The sequence below is a fragment of the Petaurus breviceps genome, unplaced genomic scaffold (genome assembly GCF_028583685.1).
Source record: "Petaurus breviceps papuanus isolate PSGF00001 unplaced genomic scaffold, PetGlider_PUasm1.0 227, whole genome shotgun sequence".
Taxonomy (NCBI): domain Eukaryota; kingdom Metazoa; phylum Chordata; class Mammalia; order Diprotodontia; family Petauridae; genus Petaurus; species Petaurus breviceps.
In genome coordinates, this window is record NW_027185896.1 from 13,585,298 (window position 1) to 13,608,954 (window position 23,657).

A 23,657-nucleotide genomic window follows, 5' to 3' on the forward strand; every position below is an offset into this window, starting at 1 on the left:
TCAGGCACCCTCTTATATGCGAGCCCTTTCCTGATCCTCTCAAGTTATTAGCATCTCCAGGATGCCTTTCTTGATTGGGCAGGTCACAGTAGATTGCTTCTTGGATTAAATTTGATGGACACACTACTCCACAGGCTTCTAGGTAAGCTTCTAGGTAACAAGCTTGCTCACTAACTGTATATGGCATTGTGTTGTCTACCAGTGGCATGTTTTTCTGTGTCTTAACCCAAGTATATACCATAAACCAAGACTGAATCCTTTTCTGTTCCATTCCCATCTTATGCCATGGCACCTGGAATCCAACAGTTCAATAAAGAATTAGTTAAACTGAACTGAGCTCCACCCTTGGAGCTGCAAAGGTGGGCTTGTATGCAGTTGGCTGCATTGGGGGAGGCGGTGAGGACCCCTGTGCTCGTGTTGCACAATAGCTGATGCCAGCCCACAGGGGAGACACCTCATAGGAGAACTGGAGCCCATGGTCAGTACCTGTAGCCGATGGGAGGATACCTATGGAACGGGCTGTAGGGAAGAATCCTACCTTCGATGGTGATGGCTTGTTCTCCTCTTTTCTCCTGGGCTAGTAAGGCTGAACTCTGTACGAACAGCTCTGCTCCACTGTGGGCGGATCCTAGCTTGTTGGACAGCTATAAATATTCAAAGGAGACATGTTAGAAATTGGCCTAAGGCAGGCACTCTTCACCTGGAGCCCAGCAACACCCAAAGGGCCCTGGGGTAGACTTCAGGGAGCCCATGAACTTGGATGGGACAAAAATCATGACACTTTCATATATTCACTGACCTCTATCTGAAAGTTAGCATTTTTCTCAATTATAAATGTAGGTAACAAAAGCACGATAGTATTAGCAGCATCTGTAACTGTGTTCCCAGTAGGAACCATAGATATTTTCATGCCATGAAGCAGTTACTGTGGAGATCTAGAAATATCATTTATGCTCATCACTGCTCTGTTGTTCAGTAGTTTTCGGTTGCATCCAACTCTTTGTGACCCCATTTGGGGTTTTCTTGGGAAAGATACTGGAGTAGTTTTCCATTTCCTTCTCTAGTTCATTTTATAGATAAGGAAACTGAGGCAAACAGGGTTAGGTGACTTACCCAGGGTCACACAGCTAGGCAGTGTCTGAGGTCACATTGGAACTCAGAAGAGTCTTCCCTATTCCCTATACTATGGCGCCACCTACTGCCTAGCATCCCTACTCTAGTTATCGTTTATTAGATCTGTTGCTACCCCACACACTGAGCATAGGCTTCTCATATATTTTAATGGAACTGGCTTCCAATGTAATTCTATAGATTATCCTGCTTGTTTCCTTTCTTTCTTAATTTATGAATTTAAAAATAGTCGTATGAGAAGGGGCTTCCCCACAAATGACACCAAAAAGGTTAAGAACCCCTGATCTAAGGTCTGTTGGAGTCACCAAGACATACTTTGAAAGAGGAGAAAACCCTGGATTTGATGTTAACTTGTTACCTGGCTTTAGGCAAGGTAACTTCCCCTCTTGGGTTTCAGTTTTCTCATTTATAGAGTGTGATAATCATATAGGATTTCCTTACTGTTCCCCACTTCCAGCGGGACGGTTTTGAGGCTAAAGTGAGATCACAGATTTAAAAACACTTTGAACATTAAGTGCTGCTTAAATGTGACATGTCACAGGATTGTCCCTCCTACCCTCTCATTCCTGGGAAGATGGTCACAATGATCAGATCATAAATGTAGAGTCGGAAGAGACCTCCCATTTAATAGATGAGAAAACTGAGGCCCAAATTAAGCGATTTGCTCAATGTCACAAAAAGAAGTTAAGTATCAGAGGTGGGATCTGAACCCAGGTTCCTCTTGCTCCAGAGCCCAGGAAGCAGGGAGAGCTCTGGAAAGCCTCCCATACTCACCTCACACTCATAATGCCCCATGTCCTCCTGGCAGGCTTTCTTGATCACTAGCACCAGCACCCCACTCCGGGGTTCATTGAACATCTGGTGTTTGCTGCTCTCAGTCAGCAGCGTGCCATCCTTGTACCACCTGTGGATAGAAAGCCATAAGGCCTAGTCCACACTGACACCTGTCCAAAGTGAGTACAGTTGAGGGCATTACAAGCCCATGCTCAAATCTGAAACGCTGGGGAAGATGAAGGCTCAGACCTTCGGCCTTTTGCTTCAGTCTGGCTGATCTCACTATCCCCATCTCATATAATGCCCATTCCCACCTTGCCTTACACTGTGGCTACAGTCTAGAGTGCCCTCCACTTAAACACTGATCTATCCTTGTCTTGGAATCATTTATAATTTTGGCCTGAACTACCTCTTAGGGTGATATGAGGGCCTAGAGTTCTAGGCTGGGATCTGGTGAAGAATCTGTGCTACCCCGTACTATCCCTGCCTGGTTTTATTGGTTTCAATCTTGTCCCCCTCAGTTTGTATCTCACTACAATCCAGAAATCCTAACCCTATCCCCATATTTATATAAGAGCCTTTCAGTTAAATTAAAATGAAATTCTCATTAGACTCCACTGGTCTTTGGAGCTGCCCATTTCTGAATCATTTCCAACTCAAAGATATCTTTCCTGAGAGGCAGCTCCCAACCTGCCTTCTGGACTGTCAAGTGTAGACAGAAGAATAGAAACACTGGTATTTTATGAAGGGACATTTTTGTAAAAGGAGATGGGTCACTCATTTAGCATGAATGAGGGATAGCACCCTGGTCATATTTTAAGAACTAGAGGAATTGGATAGACCATCTATGGATGATTTATGGAAGGGCAAGGACTGATGGGAATGGGAAGGTGAAAAGGGGCTGTGATTTGCATCTTAATGAAATCATGGATTCATTTCAATATTATAGTATCTCCCCTGCTGTCTTTCTCTCCCCTTATTCTTTCTTTTTAACTGCCCAGAGATAGTTTCTGCAGTTCCCTAGAAAAGGTTGATGACCATACCTTTGGTTTCCCAATGGTAGGCATTTGAGGGACCCACCTGATCTGGGGGTAAGGAGCTCCCTCGATGGTGCATGTAAACTGAGTGTCTTCACCCTCCACAAAGTGGGCATTTCGGACTTTGTTCACAAATCGTGGAGGAACTGCAAGTCAAGAAAGAAATAAAGTCTGTCTTTTCCTTCTCTAACTCCCCCTTTGCAGGGCCCTGATTGCTCAGCCTGGATTTCCCTCCTTCCCCTTCCTCAGGCCCCAGTGTCTTCTTGCTTTCACTACATCCAAAGATAATATTGGGAAAGAATCTGACTAAATTCATGCACAATAAGGTGAATGGCAAGATTTAATGTACTAATTGGACCTGGGATGTTTGCATTCTAAGACTACCACACTTTAATCCAAAGGAATGATTCTTAAATGACCTGCTCCATACAATACATACATGTGTCCATGCATACACACATGCAACACACATATGTACTATATGTGGGACAGCACACACATGCATGAATATAAATGTGAATGGGCAAGCATAAGTGTCTATATACACATGCAGGTACAAACATACTTGTATGTGTACATGCACACGTGTATGTGTGTATCCTCCCCTTATAAAATGTAAGATCCTTAAAGGTAGCAGTTTCAGCTTTGCCTGGCACATAGTAGGCTTTTAGTAAATGCTTGTTGATTGATTTATTGTTGGAATTTCCAGCATTTTCATATTAGCAGAGGAGGTAAAGTTTTGGTGCAAATATGGGCTGTCCCCCTAAAATGAAGCCTCTTAGCATCATGAAATACTAGGTTTTAAGAGCCAGAAGGGACTTTAGAGATTCAATCCCCTCTTTTTACAAAGAAGGAAACTGAGTCCCAGAAGTAGAGAGTCTAAGTGCTTAGGAGGAATCACTGACTAAGGTCACCTTCCCTCTCCCTACCCCCATAGAGTAGGTTACGACATAGCAAAGTCAGGGTTCGGTCCTAAATTGTCTAACTCCATATCTAGCAATGCACATGTAATGGGGTAACTAGATCTGCTTAGTGACCAACCAGATGCCTGATTACTCCCATATCATACAGATATGCAGATATATAGATACATAGTGTGCTGTCCCATGCATACAACATTGTATTTACATGTTATGTGTATGTATAGGCACTGGACTAAATCTTCTCTCTCCCTCTCCTCTCCCTTTTTTCTTCCCCCCGTCCATATGTATAGTATATACACTATATATAGTATATATCATACAGTATATATCTACACAAGTGTAGATATTTAAATATTTATGTATATGAACATGAATAGGCAACACCTGTTTTTTTTTTTTTAAGCAATTGGGGTTAAGTAATTTGCTCAAGGTTACACGGCCAGTTATTTCTGGGTGTGATGCTAAGTGTCTAAGCCCGGATTCGATCCCAGATCATCCCGACACTGGGGCCAGTGCTCTTACTCGCTGAGCCACCTGGCCGCCCCTAAGCAATTGGGATTAAGTAACTTGCTCAAGGTTACACGGCCAGGTGTTTCTGGGTGGATGCTAAGTGTCTGAGCCCGGATTTGACCCCCAGGTCATCCTGACTCTGGGGCCGGTGCTCTTACTTGCTGTGCTACCTGGCTGCCCCAACACTTGGGGTTTTTACAAGCCAGATTTTTGGGGAAATTGTAGCCTCTTCTTAGACTAACATGGTTCTTTTGAGCCTCCTAGCACACTTACCCAGCACAAGGATCTTCCCCAGGGTACTAGCATTGCCAGCTGCACTGGCAGCAAAACACATGTACTGTCCTGAGTCCACACCCGTCAGGTTGTCCAGGATGAGGGCATAGGAACCGTCGGGGTCCTCTATAAAGATGTGGTGACGATCGACATCCACTGGTTTCCCATCTGGCAGAGAGAGAGAATGTCAGCCATCATGGCCCAGCAGCTTGGGGTGGGCTGGGACATGGCTAAATGGGAGACCACCTTGAATGCCCATGATTTATCACATGGTGGGGTGGGCTGGGATATCTTCTGACCCTGAGTCCAGAGTTCTTCCCATTTGGACACAGTGCTACTGGTGAAATGTGAAGCCTTGGGATATACTCTGGCTGACCAGGGGCTCCTGGCTTACCTTTATCATGATTCCTCCCATTTACTGTGTATGTTACACTCTCTTAACCACTTTTGTGAGCATGATGTGATGTTCTTATTCTTGCTAATAGTAATTATTGTTCCTATAGGTAGGGGGTTTTAACTTGGAGTCTATGAATTTAGACAAAAAATTCTGATAATTATTTCAGTATAATTGGTTTCCTTTGTAATCCTATGTATTTCATTTTATGCATCTAAAAATATGATTATAAAAAGGCTTTGCCAGGAGACCACGACACAAAGAAAGATTAAGGACCCCTGCTAGAGTACTTTAACATCTGCAAAGTGGTTTCTCCATAATAACTCTATGAAATAGGTAGTTCAAGGACTATTAGCCCTATTTTACAGATGGAGAAATTGAGTCAGTGAGGGGAAGTCACATAGTAAACATGAAGGCTGGTATTTAAATTGAGTTATCTGACTCAAAGCACAGCCCTCCCTCATTATAACAGTTATGATTGATCTTTAACTGTGATGTAGAAATGGCAGGAATTAGTTAACACCCCCCTCCCCTTTACAGATGAAGAAACCCAGAATCAGGGAAAGGAAAATGACCTCCCCATAAGTCCCAGAGCCAAGATCAGAAGCTAGGTCTCCCTTCTACCTGTCCTGGGCTCTTTCTATGGCACTGTGTTGCCTCTCTGAAAGAAACCTTCCAGATCGTCTGATCCAATCCTTTCATTTTACAGACGAGGAAACTGAAACCCACAGAAGGGAAGGGACTTCCTCAAGGTCACACAGATAGAAAGTGCCAGGCAGGATTTGAATCCTGATTTTAAAGATAGTGTTTTCTCCACTATACCACATTGACTGCTTCTCTCTCAAATGTACTCCCCCAAGCATGGTGAATGCTGTGTTGTGAGGACAAAGGAATGATGATGATGATGATAATGATGATGATGATGATGATGATGATGATAAACAGTGCATTAGATAGGACTTTAAAACTTATAAAGCATTTGTAAAAATGCTGTCTCATTTGACCCTTGAGACAATCCTGTGATATTTATACTACTGGTATTTATAATACCTTTTTTTATAGACAGGAAACTAAGTCCCAGGGTAGATAAATGCTGTCACCTACCATGTTTACCTATATAATGATTTTGCTGAGCTAGTAAGCGTCAGGCAGGATTTGCACCTTCCCTGGTGCTGCTGAGGTTGGAATGGTAGTGGGCTAGCCTGGAGGTACTACAGGCTCTAGGGTCATAGTCATAGAGCTGAGGCCCCTCTTCCCCAGTGCCCCATCGAAAAGCCCTCCTACCTTTGTACCAGCTGACAATGGGCTTTGGGGTCCCAGTCACCCGGCAGGCCAGCTTGACGGTCTCACCCAGCTTGGCTGTGCAGTCTGCTAGCTCTTCCTCAAAGTCTGGAGGGTCTGAAAACACAAATGGGATGTGAGAACACTCGAGGGGGAGTTTTTTAGGAAGTAAATTCAAGAGTCTGACCATGCCAACACATATATCCAGGCACCATGAGGAATTCTGAGCCAGTCATTTTTGTTTTATAAAAGAGCAACACTAAGACCTCTCACATGGAGTCATTGCCTTCTGTGACCTCGCTACCTTTGTTCCCCCATCCATCCATCCATCCATCCATCCATCCATCCATCCATCCATCCATCCATCCATCCACCCACCCACCCATCCATCCATCCATCCATCCATCCATCCATCCACCCATCCACCCATCCAACCATCCAGAGAATATGGCCTCAATCATCTCCTTAATCATCTCCCCAAGCTTAAAAATCGCAATGGCTTCTTCTTGTCCAGTACTCACAACAGTCCCAACTCTTAGAGCATTTTAAAGTCTAAAGGCCCCTTCTAGCTCTGACATTCTATCAGAATTCTATCAGAACACATTCTATCAGTCTCTTATAGTTTTGACATCCTGCATTCTAGGTTCTAAGGTTCTCCCAACAATCAGGTGAGAGAATCAGTGAAAGGCTTGCTTTGATTTTTCAAGGATGTATGATTCTCTTGCTATGTGTGTGTGCAGGCCTCACGCACCTTAGCAGATGGTCGTTTTGTGAGCTCAAAGAAGTCAACAGCATATGGCCAGACCTCTAGGGTAATAAGTCTATCCATACTTAACTAGGTTGATTTTTTTGGAAGGTGGACACCGGACTTTCTAGCATTATGGGACCTGCCAAGACTTGGCTTCCCATGGCATAGCTTTTAATTTATTGGATGATCACCTCCAATCAATGATGAGGCACCAGTATAAGACTTTAGTGGAAGAATATTAGTTTCACTATTCCCATTTTACAGATGAGGAAACTGAGGCACATAGAGTTAACAAGACTTGCCTAAGGTCTCACAGTGGCAGAATCTGAATCCAGGTTTCCTTGGTTCCAACCTAGCATTGTTTCCGCCACAGAACAGCTTTATCCCAGCACAGACTCAATCATCTCCCAACATGGCAGGATCAAACAAGTCCATGAGGTCTCAGCCATTCCACACAAGCCATCCCACAAAGGGTGATATGAAGTGATTCAGTTGTCCTAATAATCCCCTATCCCCAAGAAGAGCAAAGTCCCTAAGCCAGCTCTGGGCTTCACTCCCTGCCTCCCCATCCCCCCCATAACCGCAGGTGGCACTTGACTTACTCCAGACGGGCAATGAGAGCCGCTGCTGGATACCACAGATCTCCTTCACCCAGGAGTTCTTGATGATGACAGTGCGTGCCTGCAGCAGGTATTTGCGAACCGAGTCCTCACGCTCATGCCAGACCTCAAAGGCCCGGTCATCCCCCTCCACCTGGTCATTCACGTCGATGTTGCTCAGCTAGGGTTGGGGAGGGCAGAACCGATGTGAGGAAATACAAGTGCCTTCTCTCCCTCCCCTACTTTCCTAGGAGGATTTGGGCCCGAGGGGATTTCTGATTGAAGATCTACATCCCATTCTAGGTAGCCTGGCCTGCCCCTCTCTGTCCTCACTGGAGACTGATCTACCCAAGAGATCAGATGATTTGGGTTAGACAAAATAGCAGCTGGTATTTATATAACGCTTTAAGGTTTGCAGAGCGCTTGGCCTGTATTATCTCATTTAATCCTAATTACAACCCTGTGAGGCGGGTGCTTCTATTATCCCCATTTTATAGATGAAGACATTGAGGTTCAGAGAAGACCAGTGCAGGGTCATGTAGTGAATGAGGCAGGATTCTAACTTGGGTCATTCTGAATCCAAGCCCAGTGCTCTATTCACTCTGCCACAAGATGACCACCAGAGGAGTCTGGGATTGCCCAGGGAAATGACCCAACTCACTTTAGTCCTTACTACTTACTACTTAGTACCTTACTTACTAGCTCGGACCTTGGAGGCCATATTGTTTTGTTATTGTTTATTTATTTTTCAGCCCTGTCCAACTCTTCATGACCCCATTTGGGGTTTTCTTTCAAAAGTTTTATTTCAAAAATGCTGGAGTGGCTTGCCATTTCCTCCTCCAGCTCATTTAACAGATTGAGGAACTGAGGCTGTAAACAGTGTTAAGTGACTCGCCTAGGATCACACAGCTAGTAAGTGTCTGAGGCTGGATCTGGACTCAGGAAGGCAAGTCTTTCTGACTTCAGGCCTGGGACTCTATCCATGGCACCACCTAGCTGCCCTATTCTTCAGGGTACATTTACACAGCACTGCATGGCCTTCAACAGTTGTTTTACACACATGGAAGTCTGAATTTGGCCCCTGCCCTTTATGGTGATGTGATTTTGAGGAGGTCAATTCCTCTCAGTTCTACAAAATGAGAGGGTGGGACTAGATAGTCTCTAAGGGTCATTCCAACCCTGACATTCTATGCTCTGCATTATATATTTTAAGATTCCTCCCAGCTCTGACATCCCTTATAGTTCTGATATTGTGTGTTCTGTGTTCTATGGTCCTTCCTGCTTCTGACATCCTATGATTTCAGGTCCTTCCAGCATGGATTCTAAGAAAGTGCCTGCTAAAGCCTTCTCTGGCAAATGGAACACTGGGAGCAGAGCTCCCCAGCCCCATCTTGGTCCCTCAAAAATTGCATTTGGTACGGTTTTGCTCCTTGGTCTGCAGCATGTCCCTTTGCTCCCCCCAAGGGCTTTAGTTTGTCCCATCTAGATAGAAGGGGCAAGGGCTGCCATGCAATGACACAGTATGGATTCACAGACACTGTCAATACGCATCATTGATGCAAAACACTCATAGGACTGCTGGAAAGGGCAGGAAGAATCTAGGCTGGGGAAAGAGAAAGGGGACCACAGCAGGGAGGAAGGCCTCAGCATCCTCCATACCTTCATCATGTTTCTGAAGACATAACTGTAGGTGTCTGTCCTGGAGTCCCGTTTGGGCTTGCAGATCACCAGGTGGTTCCGAAAGAGGAAGACATGCCGGTTGTGGCCCTTCCAGCCCATCCTGGCCCCGGGGGCTCCCTCCCACACAATGAAGTGACCCTGTGAGTAGCAGAGACATTAAGGGTCAGAACAGAGGACTCACAGGTACCAGGTACCCACTTACAATTTCAAACACTGCCCCCATCAACCCTCAAATCATTGAATAAACTCTCATCAGTCATCAAGCAACCAAGGAAATACCATTTCACGTCTTCAAATCACTAAACAGTAAACACATAGAGGGCTTGGTCAGGCACATATTCACACATATCAGTAACCTTAAAATTAAATACTGTGCAGTTAGACCTCATATTACTAATTAATTAATTCAGCCACCTCCTTGCTGTTAGGATGCTCAATCAGAGCCCCCATCCCTTTCCTCCACACAGTTTTGTTCTATTAAAATTCAGGTTCATAATTAGAAAAATTTAACATGCAATAAATAATTCCAAACAGTTGCTTCCAAAAATAAGGGATGGGTCATAATATCCCATGTACATACAGTATAAATACACACAAGTGTATGGATATACATATATTCCCACAGGCATTCACTGTAGGTTAATTTATTAATTAATTAATTTTAATTTTTATAATTTATTCATCTTTATTACCTTACCTTTCACTTTATTTATTAAATTTGATAATTATTTAGTATGCCTAGATGCCACAGTGCTGGGCAATGGGGGAAACACAAAGTTTAGATAAGTGATGGCACCTGCTCACATGAAGCTTTAAGTCTAGTAGGGGAAGATTAGACAAACTGTACCATGTTATGTGCCAAGTGCATTACAGAAGGGGCAGACCAAGTCCTGTCATTAGCCATTAGGGAGGTCTTCTTAGAAGAGATGAGCTTTCAAGGCTAGGTAGGAACTCAATGTTTTGAGGGAAGGGGGAATTCTAGCTACTCCTGATGGGCTTAACAGGAGCAAAAGCACAGAGGAGGGCAAGTGGGAAAACATGGCGTCTGTACAGGGAAAGGCAAGGAGTCTGGTTTGCCTGGAGCATACAATACACCCATCTGTCCATCATTAAACATTTATTAAGCACCTACTATGTGCCTGGCACTGTGATTAGTACTGGGGAAACAAAGAAAAAGAACAAGCAGCCCCACCCCTTCTCTGCAAAGAGCTTGGTCCTCAAGAAGGATGGAAAGGTCTGTTGAAGCCAGTGTGGTACCATATACCATACATGCATACAAACAGAGGACCAGAAATTTATATCTGTAAGAGATATTAGAGGCTAGCGATTCCTATTCCATTTTTTTAAAGAGAAGAAAATTGAGACCCAGAGATTGTCATACATACCTGTTTATATATGCAACATATATAATTCATAGGAGTATATGCACATACACGCATACACACTCCTACATCAGGTTACAATCTCCTTGAGGGCAGGACTGTATAATTTTTCTTCTTTATATTCCCCAGTATCCAGCACTAGGTCTTGCCCCGTAGGGGCTAGATAAATGTTGTTGAACCAAAAGGCATGCACACTTCATCATCTACATCTAATATACACATATGTGTACACATACCTACACACATACACACATATAGAAGGGTGCTTCTGGTAGGTAAGGGTCAGAGCCCAGGAGGAAGCATGGGAAAGACTGGTGATCTCAGCATCACATGGACACATCCTGGTTCCATAACTCCCCAGGGCCTTGCCTTAGCTGCTGCCCAGAGTCTTAGAGCTGGTTGGGCCCATGTAGTAATCCTGCCTTACAGGACTTTGTGGGATGCTGAGCTGTCCTGCTCATCTTTTCCTGCCCATAATGCCTCTGGACTAGACCAAAGCCAGTGAGCTATATCCTTGGGCAAAAGCAAACCCTGCCCAGCCCCGCCCAGTCCAGCCCAAGAGACCTGGCGAATGGGGTCCCCCAGAGCCTCCAGAGTTCCAGGGTAGTTCTCAATGAGTGACACGTGGAGCTTGTTCTCAGCCCGCTGGGAGAGGGCAGACACAGTTGCATAGGCCTGCTCCAGGAGAGCACAATTCTGCCCATTCCGTGCCTTGTTCCGGATCAGCTCCTGGGAGAGGGAAAACCAGTTAGACCAGTGGGTTACAGCAAACGTCATAGATCAATAATCATCTTGAATAACTGTCTCAACTTTGCTTCTTGGCCTCAGGCCTAAGACTGGACTAGTGATTTTAATGATACCGGGAACTCCCAGGTGAGGTAACTCCCTCTACCAAGGCAGGTTGGTACCTCTTCTGCAACCTTTCCTCTAGTCTTAGAGAGCTGCCTGGAGCAGAAGTATCAGACACACCAATTAATATGTAACTGGGAAATTCTGAACATGATAAATAAAAATGCCATATAACATCAATGATGTTACATTTTAAATTGCAGTCAGTATGTAGCCTGCAGGGATCCTTAGGCAAAGATTAGTGACCTCTATTTCAATTTGAATTTGACACCAACGGCCTAGGGGACTAAGAGGTTTGAGAGACTTTCCCCAGATTAAGTGACAAGGGCAGTATGTGAGGACTTGAACAGGCAGGAGTGAGACTTGAACACAGACCCTCCTGGCTTCCAGGTCAGCTCTCTATCTGCTTTACTATGCTGTCTCTTGTACAGCCTTAAGTTACTACCCTGCAAGATAGGTGGTCCAAGGATGAGCATTCCCATTTTACAGATGAGGAAAATCAGGCTTAGAGAAAAAGTGACTGGTACTGGTTCAGAACAGCTGGGAAGTGTTAGAGCTAGAATTCAGAACAGCTGCAGAATTCCCTTCTTCCCTATTCAGAAAAAGCTAATGACTCATCTGTCCCACAGGGAAGCACCCACCCAACCCCCTACACCTGATTCCACATGTACTTTACCTAGACCACAACAATAACAATTCTCCTTTGTACAGCACTATGAATTACAAAATATTTCCCTCACAACAACCCCCAATCATCCCTGTAAGGTTGATTGCCCCCATTTTACAGATAAGGAAAATGAGTCTCAGAGAAGGAGACAGCTCTTAAGTGTCAGAGCTGGGATTCGAACACAGATCTCCTGATTTTCAAAAATGCACTCTCCACTACCATAAGATGTTGCCTCTGAGTTTTCACCAATGGCAAGGGAAAGATCAAGGGCAGCTATGTGGTGCAGTGGTCAGAGTCCAGTCCTGGAGTCAGAAGGACCTGAGTTCAAATCTGGCATCAGACACTGAATAGCTGCGTGGCTCTGGGCAAGTCACTTAACCCTATTTGCCTTGGTTTGTTCATTTGTAAAATAAGCTGGAGAAGGAAATGTCAAACCCCTCCAGTATCTTTGCCAAGAAAACCCCAAATAGGGTCCCAAAGAGTTGGACATAACTGAAACAACTTACAATAAATAGAAGGGTCACTCTCACTAGGATCCAAGGGCCATAGACTGGAGAATCTAGTCCACTCACCTTGATAACAGTCTGGTATTGCTGTATTCGGTGGATGGGTTTCTCCAGATAGTGCTGCAGGGGAGGCAGAGGAGGCTGGGAGGGATCAGCTCCTGAAAGCTTCTCCTCAGAATATTTCTGCCATGACAACAAGACAACATTCGGCTTACGAGAGAGACCAATTAAATGCTCTCAACTGTGTAGGATCAGATTGGGTCTATTACTGAGCCATGTATGCTTGATAATCTATTAAAAAACACTGTGTTCAATATGGATATATGTACATGTGTACATATATACATACACACAACACACATATGTATAAGCAGGTATATATGTATATATTTTTACACACATAAATGTAAATTGCTATGATCAGACACAAAGCGTGTGACAGACACAAAGCATATAACACATCCCTGATCTCAAGGAGGGTCTAGACCAAGGGTGAGGAATCTGCAGCCACAAGGCCATGTGACCCTCCAGGTCCTCAAGTGAGGCCCTTGACTGAATCCAAACTTCACAGAACAAATCACCTTAATAAAAGGATTTGTTCTGTACACTTGGACTCAGTCAAAAGGCCATCCCCGAGGACCTAGAAGGCCACATGTGGCCTTGAGGTCGTAAGCTCCCTGCCCTCCTGGTGTAGACCATCTGGAAGATGAGATCCACATGCATGCACATGTCTGACTGTGTCATTTCCCTAATCAAAAGCCTTCAGAGGCTCCTTCTTAGCTAGAGTATGCCACACACAGTCCTCGCCCCGGCCCTCTAGAGTCTGGCTCTGCTCTCCTGTCCAGGCTTGTCTTACACTATGTTTCTTCATGCATTCTACACTGCAGTCAAACTGGACTTTCTGTTCCCTGAATTGAACATGCTCTCTCCCATTCCGGGCATTTGTGTGGGCTGTTTCCCCTGCCTGGATTGTACTTCTTATCTCTGCCTACTAAAATCCCTCTCGTCTTTCAAGGTGATAACTCCTCCATGAAGCCTTCCCTGATTCCCTTAAGCTGAAACTGATCCCTCCATCCTCAAATTTTCTTCAAGTACTTTGTTTGGAGTTCTTTTCTTGCCCTTCGCAATCAGTCTTATGTCATGCTTATTTGGGCAAGTGCCAATGTTCCAAATGCCATGATGCTTTTGGACTGGAACCCCAGCTCCAAACACAGGTCCCTGTACACAGTAAACACGTGTGTAATAAATGGTTGTTCAATTAAATTGAATTAGATTATAAGTAATGACATAAAGCTACTGCTGATAGCCATTACATGAAGGGTACAGAAAACAATGTTTTAGGGGTTCAGGGGAAGGAAAACTCAATGAGGCCTAGAGCAGAGTTTCCTAACCTGGGGTCTGCTCTAAATTTTTATTTTTTACATTTTGCCAACTGTCTTTCAATATAATTGGTTTCCTTTGTAACCCTACAGATGTCATCTTATGTATCATAAGATGCTGACCCTGAGAAGGGGTCCATAGGGTTCACCAGCCATCAGAGGGTCCATGACTAGCTCCTGGCCTACAGTGCTGGAGGTAGGTGTGGAACTGGGCTTTGAAGGAAATAGAAGATTTGGAAAGGCAGAGCCACAGAATTTGAAGAAATGGAATAGACCTTAGGGATTCTTTGTACCACCCCCTTTATTTCATAGTTGAGGAAACTGAGGCCCAGAGACTCCAAGGTCATGCAGCTAGCGTCACTTCACTAGAGGCAGGGCAAGGAAGGGAGACAAGAAGGCATTCATTCTAGGCAGGTGAATGGTGAGGGTACAGGAGTAGAGGTGGGAAATCCTAAGTAATATCTGAAGGGCATTGAGCAGACTAGAAGAGAATGTGCACAGTAAGGAGGAGATCAGCCTGGAAATACAGGCTGGATCCAAATAATAGGAACAACTCCCATTTCTATGATTTTTAAGGTTTACAAAACCCTTCCTTCACAGCCACTCTCCTGGGCAGATAGCACAACTATTGTCGGAAAGCACGCCTGACCTTGTAGAACTCCTGGACGGCCTTACTGACGACCACAGACTCCGCCTGCACACGGCCCACCAGGTACTGGATGTACTTTTCAAAGTCTCCTTCGTTCTTGATGAAGCACATGGCCACATCGTCGTCCGTGTCACATTTCTGTAACTCTTGGAGGAAGCAACTGGAGGAGACAGGTGAAGGCTTAGGGGTGGCCGACCTCTGCCAGCTCCCGTGCCCTGCTTTCTCCTTCATCTCCCCACTGCCTGCTTCTTCAATCCCATCCATTCCCATAGAACTATGAACCGGACAGCACACATTGGGACACTTGTCCTGGACTGGGTCAGAAAACTCAAGGGCTGGGGCAGGGTTGAGTTTAAGACCAGGTTGGTCATTGGTCAGGCTCTGGTCTTACCAAGGCAGGGCCTCCTTCCTTCACCCTAGGTCTGGCAAGGTAGGCTCCTGACTGACAGTTCACCCTGGACCTCAACAACTCAGCTAGTTCTTTTTTTTTTTTTTTTAAAGCAATTGGGGTTAAGTAACTTGCTCAAGGTTACACAGCCAGTTATTATTTCTGGGTGTGGTGCTGAGTATCTGAGCCCGGATTTGATCCAGGTCATCCCGACACTGGAGCCAGTGCTCTTACTCGCTGAGCCACCTGGCCGCCCCTAAGCAATTGGGGTTAAGTAACTTGCTCAAGGTTACACGGCCAGGTGTTTCTGGGTGGGTGCTAAGTGTCTGAGCCCGGGATTCGATCTCCAGGTCTTCTCAACACTGGAGCCGGTGCTCTTACTCGCTGGGCTACCTGGCCGCCCTCAGCTAGTTCTTGAAGGCATCTTTGGGGCATACTCTAAGGGGCTTCTGATTGCTGTAAGTCTTCATCAGGGGGTGTCCTTTCAGGTCAGGGAAATAGGGAGGAATATGGGGACATTTTTCTTCTCCTACACTCATTTCACAGACCTCATATGTGTTATCCCATTTGATCTCCACAACACCTCCATAATGGTGATGCTATTATTGTGCCCATTTTACAAATGAGGAAACTGAGGCTCAGATATGCTAAGTGAATTTAGGTCTTCCTGACTCCAACCCCAACACTATCCACTGTGCCACTTAGCTGCCTTTGAAAACACAGAATGTTAGAACTGGGAGGGCCTTAGAACAGAGAACGTCAAAGCTGAAGGAGACCTCTGAAAGTACTTGGGGGAAGTGGGAGGTCAGGCAGGAAGGATGGGGGCAGCATGGGTCCAGCACAGAGCTCAGAACACTTACTTGGCATGGAAGCGACCAATGTCACTTATATTCCGGAAGATGACAGGTTTCTGGCTGGACACGGAGGCAGGTACACTGGGGCAGGACTCCAAGTGTTGCAAATGGTGGGTTTGCAGGAAGTTGAGGGCACTGACAAAGTCCTGCTCAGAACTCAGCAGGTCCTGGATGACTACACTGTGGTGGACAGAGCCGAGGGGAGGGGAGAAGTGAATCAGAGAAAGGCAGAAAGCCGCATTCTTTCCCTGCCCTCTAAGCTCCAATGAAGAGTCCCCCTCTACTCCTGGCTCTTTACTCAGCAGTCATAGATTTCCACTGGCCCAAAGCCCAGGCCTTCTTCTCCTCCCTAGAACATGATGCTGCTGGAGCCCTGCCCAGGGGAGAACCACCTGACTGAGGAAGGCAGGGAGTGGGGGAGGAGAAGGGGGATGATCATCTAGGACACTCCCCAGAAGATGCATCCCAGGTCTGGATCAGCCCCATCCACATGGGGGTTGTGTTCTCTCCCTACCACAGGCTGAGCTCTTCGAGGCCAAGGGCGATAGGAATCCAAGGTTCCTATCTCCCATGGACCCAGCACAGTTTTTTGTACATAGCGCTGGCTTAATATATGTCTGTTGTTGGTTTTTCCATGACCCTCATTCCATCAGCACTAATAGACATGGCTGCCCTTAGGAGGAAGCCCTGACTCACATGTTGCTCTGTAACTTCTTCTTAGTGTTCATGTTTGAAGTTCTTCTTGACCCAACCACAGCAACCAACTATACCCCAAGAGTAGGGACCATGTGCCTTGTACCTTTGCAAAATCTAGCAAGTGTGCTTAATGAATGATTTTGGGGTTAAGTGAATGCATGAACAGGCCAAGATGAATTTATTCATTCACCAAGCAGTTCTCAAAGGGAATGAATGATCGGTGAAGTTCTATGTTATCTCATCTAGAACCAGGTCTCCATCTCTCTCTGACCATCTACAAACCATGCTGCCCATGCTCATGCACCTCTCAGTTTCTAGCTTCCTTTGGTATGTTGCATTTCCACATTAGAATGTAAACTCCTTGAGGCCAGGGACCATCTTGCTAACTAATATTTGCATCAGTAAGTGCTTCAATGCTTGGTCATTCATTCATTCATTTATTCATGAGTAAATGGGTAATGACTAAAGTGAATGAGTAAAGATCAGAAGGGGAGGGGTGAATGAATGAGGGAGTAAATAAGGGGGCATAAGGGAATGAGTTAGTGGATGAGTCAGTGACAGTGAGTGAATAAATGAGTTAGTGAGAGGGCTCTGTCCCTTCTGGAAGGCTACTTCCTGACATCCCAACTAACCAATACCTGGGACCCCACTCACTTTAGCCTCTTCTTATATTCATCCTCTGAGACAGATTCCCCAGGGAACTCTGGCACTTCAGCAGCTGCCCACTCTGGTGAAAGCTGATGAGGAAACAGGAGAAGTTTTCTCAGCATTGCCCAGGATCTTGGGCCTACCTTTAGCTTTGGAAGGTCCAGGGACCTGCCTGGGAGGGCAGGCCAAAGTAAGGCACTGTGGGTGGGGGGCAAGGGGGCAGGACCCTCTAGTAAAAAGAGGACAGATGGATGATGCAGAGGATGCATTTCTTCAAAAGTGTAATTTTTCTAAGGGCTTAGGGCAGTGCTGCCTCAGCCGGGAACTCTGAAGTAGGGCTTCCATGGGGTGGAAAAACCCAAAGCACTTTATTTGCACTGCTCAAATGCCCTCATCATGTATATGTATGTGTATGTGTATGTGTGTGTATGTGTATGCGTGTGTATGTGTATATAGATGTATATGTGTGTGTGTATGTATCTTAGCTCACTTCTAGATTATGAGGACTCTAATTACAATTATTATGCCCTGGCCTTGTCCCACTCTATGCTGTATCCTACTAGCCTATTAGGAGAGTTTTACCTTTAGCCTCTTGTCCAGATAAGCAGGTGACACCCAGCCTTGCCGGGAAGGACTGGACTTGGTGGGCTTTGTCCGAACCAGCCATTTGAGTGGGTGGGCTGAGTCAAGGACCTCCACGTACTGGCCTTCCCTTAATGTGATGGCCTCTGGATCTGCTCCCAGGGGCAGGTAGTTGGCTGTGACCATATAGATGTCAAAGATCTGTGAAAGTTAAGACATCAGGGAAGGAGTGAGTGGGATGTAGAAGCCTGGAAGCCACCCCTAAATCTAGGTTTAGAAGACTTGAGTTGGAGTCCTAACTCTGCCACTAACTCACTTTGTGACCCTGATTATGTTGCTTAGTCTCCCTGGGCATCAGTTTCTTGAACTATAAAAGGGGTATAATGATCCTTGAAGGGTCTGCCTCACAATGTTGTTGTGAGACCATAATGAGATCATAGATTCAAATAAGTATTGGCAGTCATCATCATCATCATCATCATCACTACCACCACCACCATCATCATCGTCATCATTGTCATCTTCATCATCATCGTCGTCATCACCACCATCATCATCGTCATCATCACCACCATCATCATCATCACCATCATCACCATCATCATCACTACCATCATCATCGTCATCACGATCATCATCATCATGTGTGTTGGCCTAGAACTCTGTGGTCCCTTCCAATGCTAGTATTCCATGTTCTCTGACAGCTGTTCTACATTCTACATACAGTGAGGGCCCCTCACTGTGCTGACATTCTAATACTCTATCAGCTTTGATAATGGGAAATGCTAGACCTGGATTTTGATCCTGGTTCTGTCACTTAACAAGTCACTTGACCATGATCATGTCTATTCCCCTATTTGAGCCTCAGTTTCTCCTCTGTAAAGTGAAACTTTGGACAAGGTGAGTTCTAAGATACCTTCTGGGACTACATCTGATGGTCCTCATTCTAATATGACTGAGGTTTCATAAGACCTAGACTTCTTGCTGCTGTCTCAGCCTAGTCCCAGTGTTCAAAGGAGCTCAGCTGAGCGTTATTAGGAGTGGCATTAACTAGAGTAGAGGGTTCCATTAAAGCACAAAAACAGTTTTGACATTGACTGGTCTAGGGCAAACTACCTGGTCCCACCAAAGATGACTTACCTCCCCTCTGGCATCCCCATCTTCTGACTCAGAGGAGGACTCCTGGACACTGGAGGATGGACGGGACCGACCATGACGGGGAGATGCGGAAGGGGTCTTGGATTCATCATCACTCTCCCCTCCAGGGACCCGGAGAGTGGCTGAAACAAGGCACAGAGAAGGAATAGGTCACTATAAGGTGCGGAGGGTAAGGGAAGGTGGCACTCTCCAAGGCTGCTCAGTGTCTCTTCCCTGTAGCCTTTAAACCTGGAATATTCTTCTGTAAGGTCCACCCCCAACCTCTACTTTTTTTAAAGGCCCAGGCTGACCTTTGTTATCCTCCCAGCCCTGTTTCTGGCTACTGGACTTCAAGACCATGCCCCTGAGCTAGATGCCTTCATTTCTTCCCCCTCTGCTTTTCATCTCCCTTTTGTGTATCGTCTTCCCCATTAGAATGTAAACACTTTGAGGGAAGAGACTGTATTTCTTTTTCTCGTATTTGTATCCCTAGCATTTAGCAGCACATGGCCTGGTACATAATGAACACTTCACAAATCCTTCCTTCCTTCCTCCCTCCCTTCCTTCTTTCCTTCCTTCCTCCCTCCCTTCCTCCTTCCCTCCCTTCCTTCCTCCCTTCTTCCCTCCCTCCCTCCCTCCCTCCCTTCCTTCCTTCCTTCCTTCCTTCCTTCCTTCCTTCCTTCCTTCCTTCCTTCCTTCCTTCCTTCCTTCCTTCCTTCCTTCTTACTTTCTTTCCTTCCTTCCCCTCCTTCTTCAGGCAAATACCCAGGCCTATTGCATTTGCAGAAGCAGTATTTTCTTTTGGGAGGTGTGATGAGGGCAAAGGTGAAATATGATGTAATAAGTCAATCAAACAAATACATACTAAGAACTGTGGCAAGTACCTGGGGAAACATATACAATAAATGAATGAATCGATCTTGTAATCAAGAGGGCTTGTAATCAAGAAACCTGGATCCAATCCCCAGCTAGCTGACATTTGCTAGCTAGATGACATTGGGCCCTTTAACTTCTCTGGTTGTTAGTCTCATCATCTGTAGAATAGGGATAATCAGAATTATATCATCTCTCTTCACAAGGCTGTTGTGACAGAAGAGCTTTTCAAATCTTAAAATGCTATAGAAATAGTAGTTATCACTATAGTTGTTCTCTCATTTGGGAAATTGTGTTTTTAAGTTGCTCTCTGTCAGAAAAACCCATATGTCCAACACCATTCTCCCACTGATAGTATCTGGATATGAAGAATGGAACACCAGGGTTTTATAAGAATAAAAATTGTATGTAATCTAAAGGGTAAGGGAGAACTCCCTAGGGTGGGAAAGGTAAGCAAGATACATCACACTACTGACAATGACTTGTATGATTCTCTACATTTTTGGTAATGTCTTTATCCCCCAATATATGGTCATTTTTTTTTAAAAACTGCCATATACAACTGAAAAGTATTTAAATTGTTTTCTCTTCCCATTCATTAATCACCAGAGATCTAACACCTCCAATTTTTCTAGAGTTCTATACTTCTTTCTTACTTAATCTTTTGGTTATATTTGTTTAGGTCCGAAAAAAATTCATTAAGATTCAACATTATTATAATTTTACTATCTATTTTTTCCTCCAATTGAATTAACTTTTTCTTTGGGCATTTAGATGCTGTGTTATTAGATCCATATATGTTAAGTATTGATATTGAGACAATGACTTGATGCAAAAAGTGACTTAAAAGACAAAATCAGAGCCAAGTATGACTGGAATGAGTGCTGGGTTGGCCAAATCATGAGAAAGAAAATAACAGAACAAGTATTGCATTGATATGCATGAAATATTAACAAACCTGAGAGGCATGGAAAACTGAATAGAATGCTGGATTTGGCATGAGGAATACATGGATTTAATAGGTGTGTGGTCACTGGCGAGTCACAACTTATCTGAACCTTAGCTCTCAAGACTATAAGCTATATGCATTATGATATGAATTCATGAAGGTGGTTGCTGCACCTTCAAAATCACACATCCTTGACATTCTCATGTGAGAAGAACTAGAGACAGGTATCTAGTGTGGGAGATGGATTCTTTAAGGAGGACTTATAGGAAGAAAAGAACCAGTATTGCACAGGATGATTGAGTAGTGATTTGTACAACTGAAGGGAATACTTCGATCCCTCAAAATATCAGAGAATAGTAGTAATAGTAATAATTATGATAATATAAAGTTAACTCTATTAGGAAGAAAAATTAATATAATGTACTTTGAGAGAGGAAGTGTGGTAATGAATAGAGTGTTGGAATCAGGAAAACATTGAATCCAAATTCCGACCATGACAATTAGCTTAGAAGTGTGACCATGAGCAAATCAATTTAACCTTTCTGAGCCTCAGATAACTCTAAGAGTATAAGTTATGGACAAGCTGCTTAGCTGTGTTAGTGGAGAGAGTTTAAATGTTGTAGAAATCAGGAGTGCTTCTGTCAATATATAATGATGGACTCCAAAGTCAAATATAAGAGGACTCATGAGTGACTCACTGTTAGGAACTAATGGCACAAGGGATAATCAGGGACTGGTCACAGACAAGATGAACTTGCTAATGAGCACAAATGGTCAATTAACTTTGGATGACTGGCTATTTGTGAGGGAGATGGCAACTCAGCCCAATCCTGGTGGGGAAGGAGGAGGGAAATATATTTTTCTTTTACTATTTTCTCCAATCTCACCACCTGTGGGTCTCATTTCAGTAAATTAAAAGCAGGTCTATAAGCATCAGGTCTATTCTTATTTCCTAGGAAAGGAAGTCAGAGAGCCAGCCTTGAGTAGTGGCCTCATGGAGAAGATGTCCGCTTTGCTCACCCTGAGTGATCTTGGCAGACACCATCTCAGTAATCTGGGATGTCAACTTCTGGAGGAATTCTTCAGTTCCAACATCAGCAAGGGAAATGTGACCTCGGCCTTCATCAGTTTCTGATGGTTCTCCTGAGGGAGCAAAAACATGGAGATCATCAGGGCAGACAGAATAATGTTTCTTAGGCTTTAAGGCTACTTATAAGTCATAGAAAAGCAGGTTTTTTTAAAAAAAGCATTAGAAGAGACCTCAGCAGCAGAATCTCCTTTAACATTATCCCCATGATAACATGTCCAACAACTGACCACTCAGTCTCTGGTTGAAGACCACTAGGAGGGAAAGTCTATTCCCTCCCAAAGTTCCCCATTGCCTACAATGAGAGGTAGCACGCATGGTATAGTAGGAGAATGACAAGAGTCAACAATCCTAGGTTTGTGTCCTGCTCTGACATTTACTAGCTGTGTAACACTGAGAAAGACTTTCCACTTCTCTATTTCCTCATCTCTAAAATGAGGACGGCAATGCTTGCATTCACAGAGTAGTTGTGAGGAGAGTGCTTTAAACCTTAAAGTGATTTAGCAACGGGCCTCATGGTGGAGTGGAAAGAATGTTGGATTTAAAGTGAGAGAGGTTCAGTCCAAATCCTGGTTCTGCCCCTTATTACCTATAAATCCTTAAGCAAAACATTTAATCTCTCTAAGTCCTTAGAGGGAGTTCAACTGGATAGCCTTCTTCTAGCTCCAAATCTGTGATACCAGGACCCTATCATTGACCCTTCCCACTACTTTCCTATGTGACCACTCTGCCTCAGTCATACTAATCTAATCTCTTCACTGTTCAATTAACACAAGATGTATTTTATAGAATCAGTGAATTTCATAGTTGGAAAGGACCGCAAGGGCCAGAGAGTCCAATTTAGACCTGAATAAGAATCCAGCTATAACATACTTGGCAAATAGCCATTCAGCCTTTGCTTGGAGACCTCCAGTGAGGGGAAACACATCACTTTTTGAGGTAGCCTTGTGATCTGTTTCCTGTTTCTGTCCAAAATAGTCTACAACATATCCTGATAACAATATCAGCTCTATTTCTCCCTTTATTGATTTTCATCAACATATTCTCCCAGGCGAAGCCCTTCTTGTTCCTAGATTTCTTCAGATAAGCGTATCTTCTTAATGCTTCTTAGTTGTAATGCTAATCTATCCCCTCCCCCAAACCTTCCTTTTACTTAAGCTTGGTTCTGGTCTTCCTGAGACCAAGCATCCTCTTCTTTTCCCTGGATGTTTTCTGTCCTGCTGCTACTCCAACCTTCAAACCAAACCCTACAGAAATCACATGTGGAAGGACCCAAGACCTTCAGCTCTGAACTCTGTGAGGATCTCTTCTACCATTACATATATCCTGACCCCCTCCTCCCCAACGTTTCCTCTAAAAACTCTTATCAGATAAGCAGGACCATTGCCTCTGGAAGGAGCATGGTACTGAACTGTCCAGTCCAAAATATTCTGTCCTATCCAACCACCACCCTATATACATGTTGTCTCCTTCTATTAGGATGTGAGCTTCTTGAGGGGAAGGACACACACACACACACACACACACACACACAAGCCATAGGTCTCAAGTCCTATAAAGTTTCAGTGATATGTATAAGGTCTAATTTGCCTTCTTTGAGATTTCCAAGTCCTCTTGCTTGTTATTTGTTCTTTGTACATTTTATAGACACTTGAGGCCTT

The 23,657-nt window shown here is 44.5% G+C and overlaps 1 protein-coding gene across 1 annotated transcript in view; it reads right to left on the reverse strand.

Moving 5' to 3' along the window:
- The window catches only part of OBSCN (obscurin, cytoskeletal calmodulin and titin-interacting RhoGEF), a 319,253-nt gene that overhangs the window by 71,167 nt on the left and 224,429 nt on the right, over positions 1-23,657 (reverse strand). The window contains exons 78-92 of the mRNA XM_069095842.1: positions 21,930-22,052; positions 19,091-19,230; positions 17,951-18,151; positions 17,375-17,457; positions 16,031-16,204; positions 14,783-14,942; positions 12,821-12,937; positions 11,297-11,461; positions 9,330-9,488; positions 7,674-7,851; positions 6,327-6,440; positions 4,649-4,816; positions 2,986-3,088; positions 1,906-2,035; positions 539-644 (exon numbers count right to left, since the gene is read on the reverse strand). Of these exons, the coding sequence (XP_068951943.1) occupies positions 539-644; positions 1,906-2,035; positions 2,986-3,088; positions 4,649-4,816; positions 6,327-6,440; positions 7,674-7,851; positions 9,330-9,488; positions 11,297-11,461; positions 12,821-12,937; positions 14,783-14,942; positions 16,031-16,204; positions 17,375-17,457; positions 17,951-18,151; positions 19,091-19,230; positions 21,930-22,052 (2,121 nt within the window). The remainder of the gene's footprint in view (positions 1-538; positions 645-1,905; positions 2,036-2,985; positions 3,089-4,648; positions 4,817-6,326; positions 6,441-7,673; positions 7,852-9,329; positions 9,489-11,296; positions 11,462-12,820; positions 12,938-14,782; positions 14,943-16,030; positions 16,205-17,374; positions 17,458-17,950; positions 18,152-19,090; positions 19,231-21,929; positions 22,053-23,657) is intronic.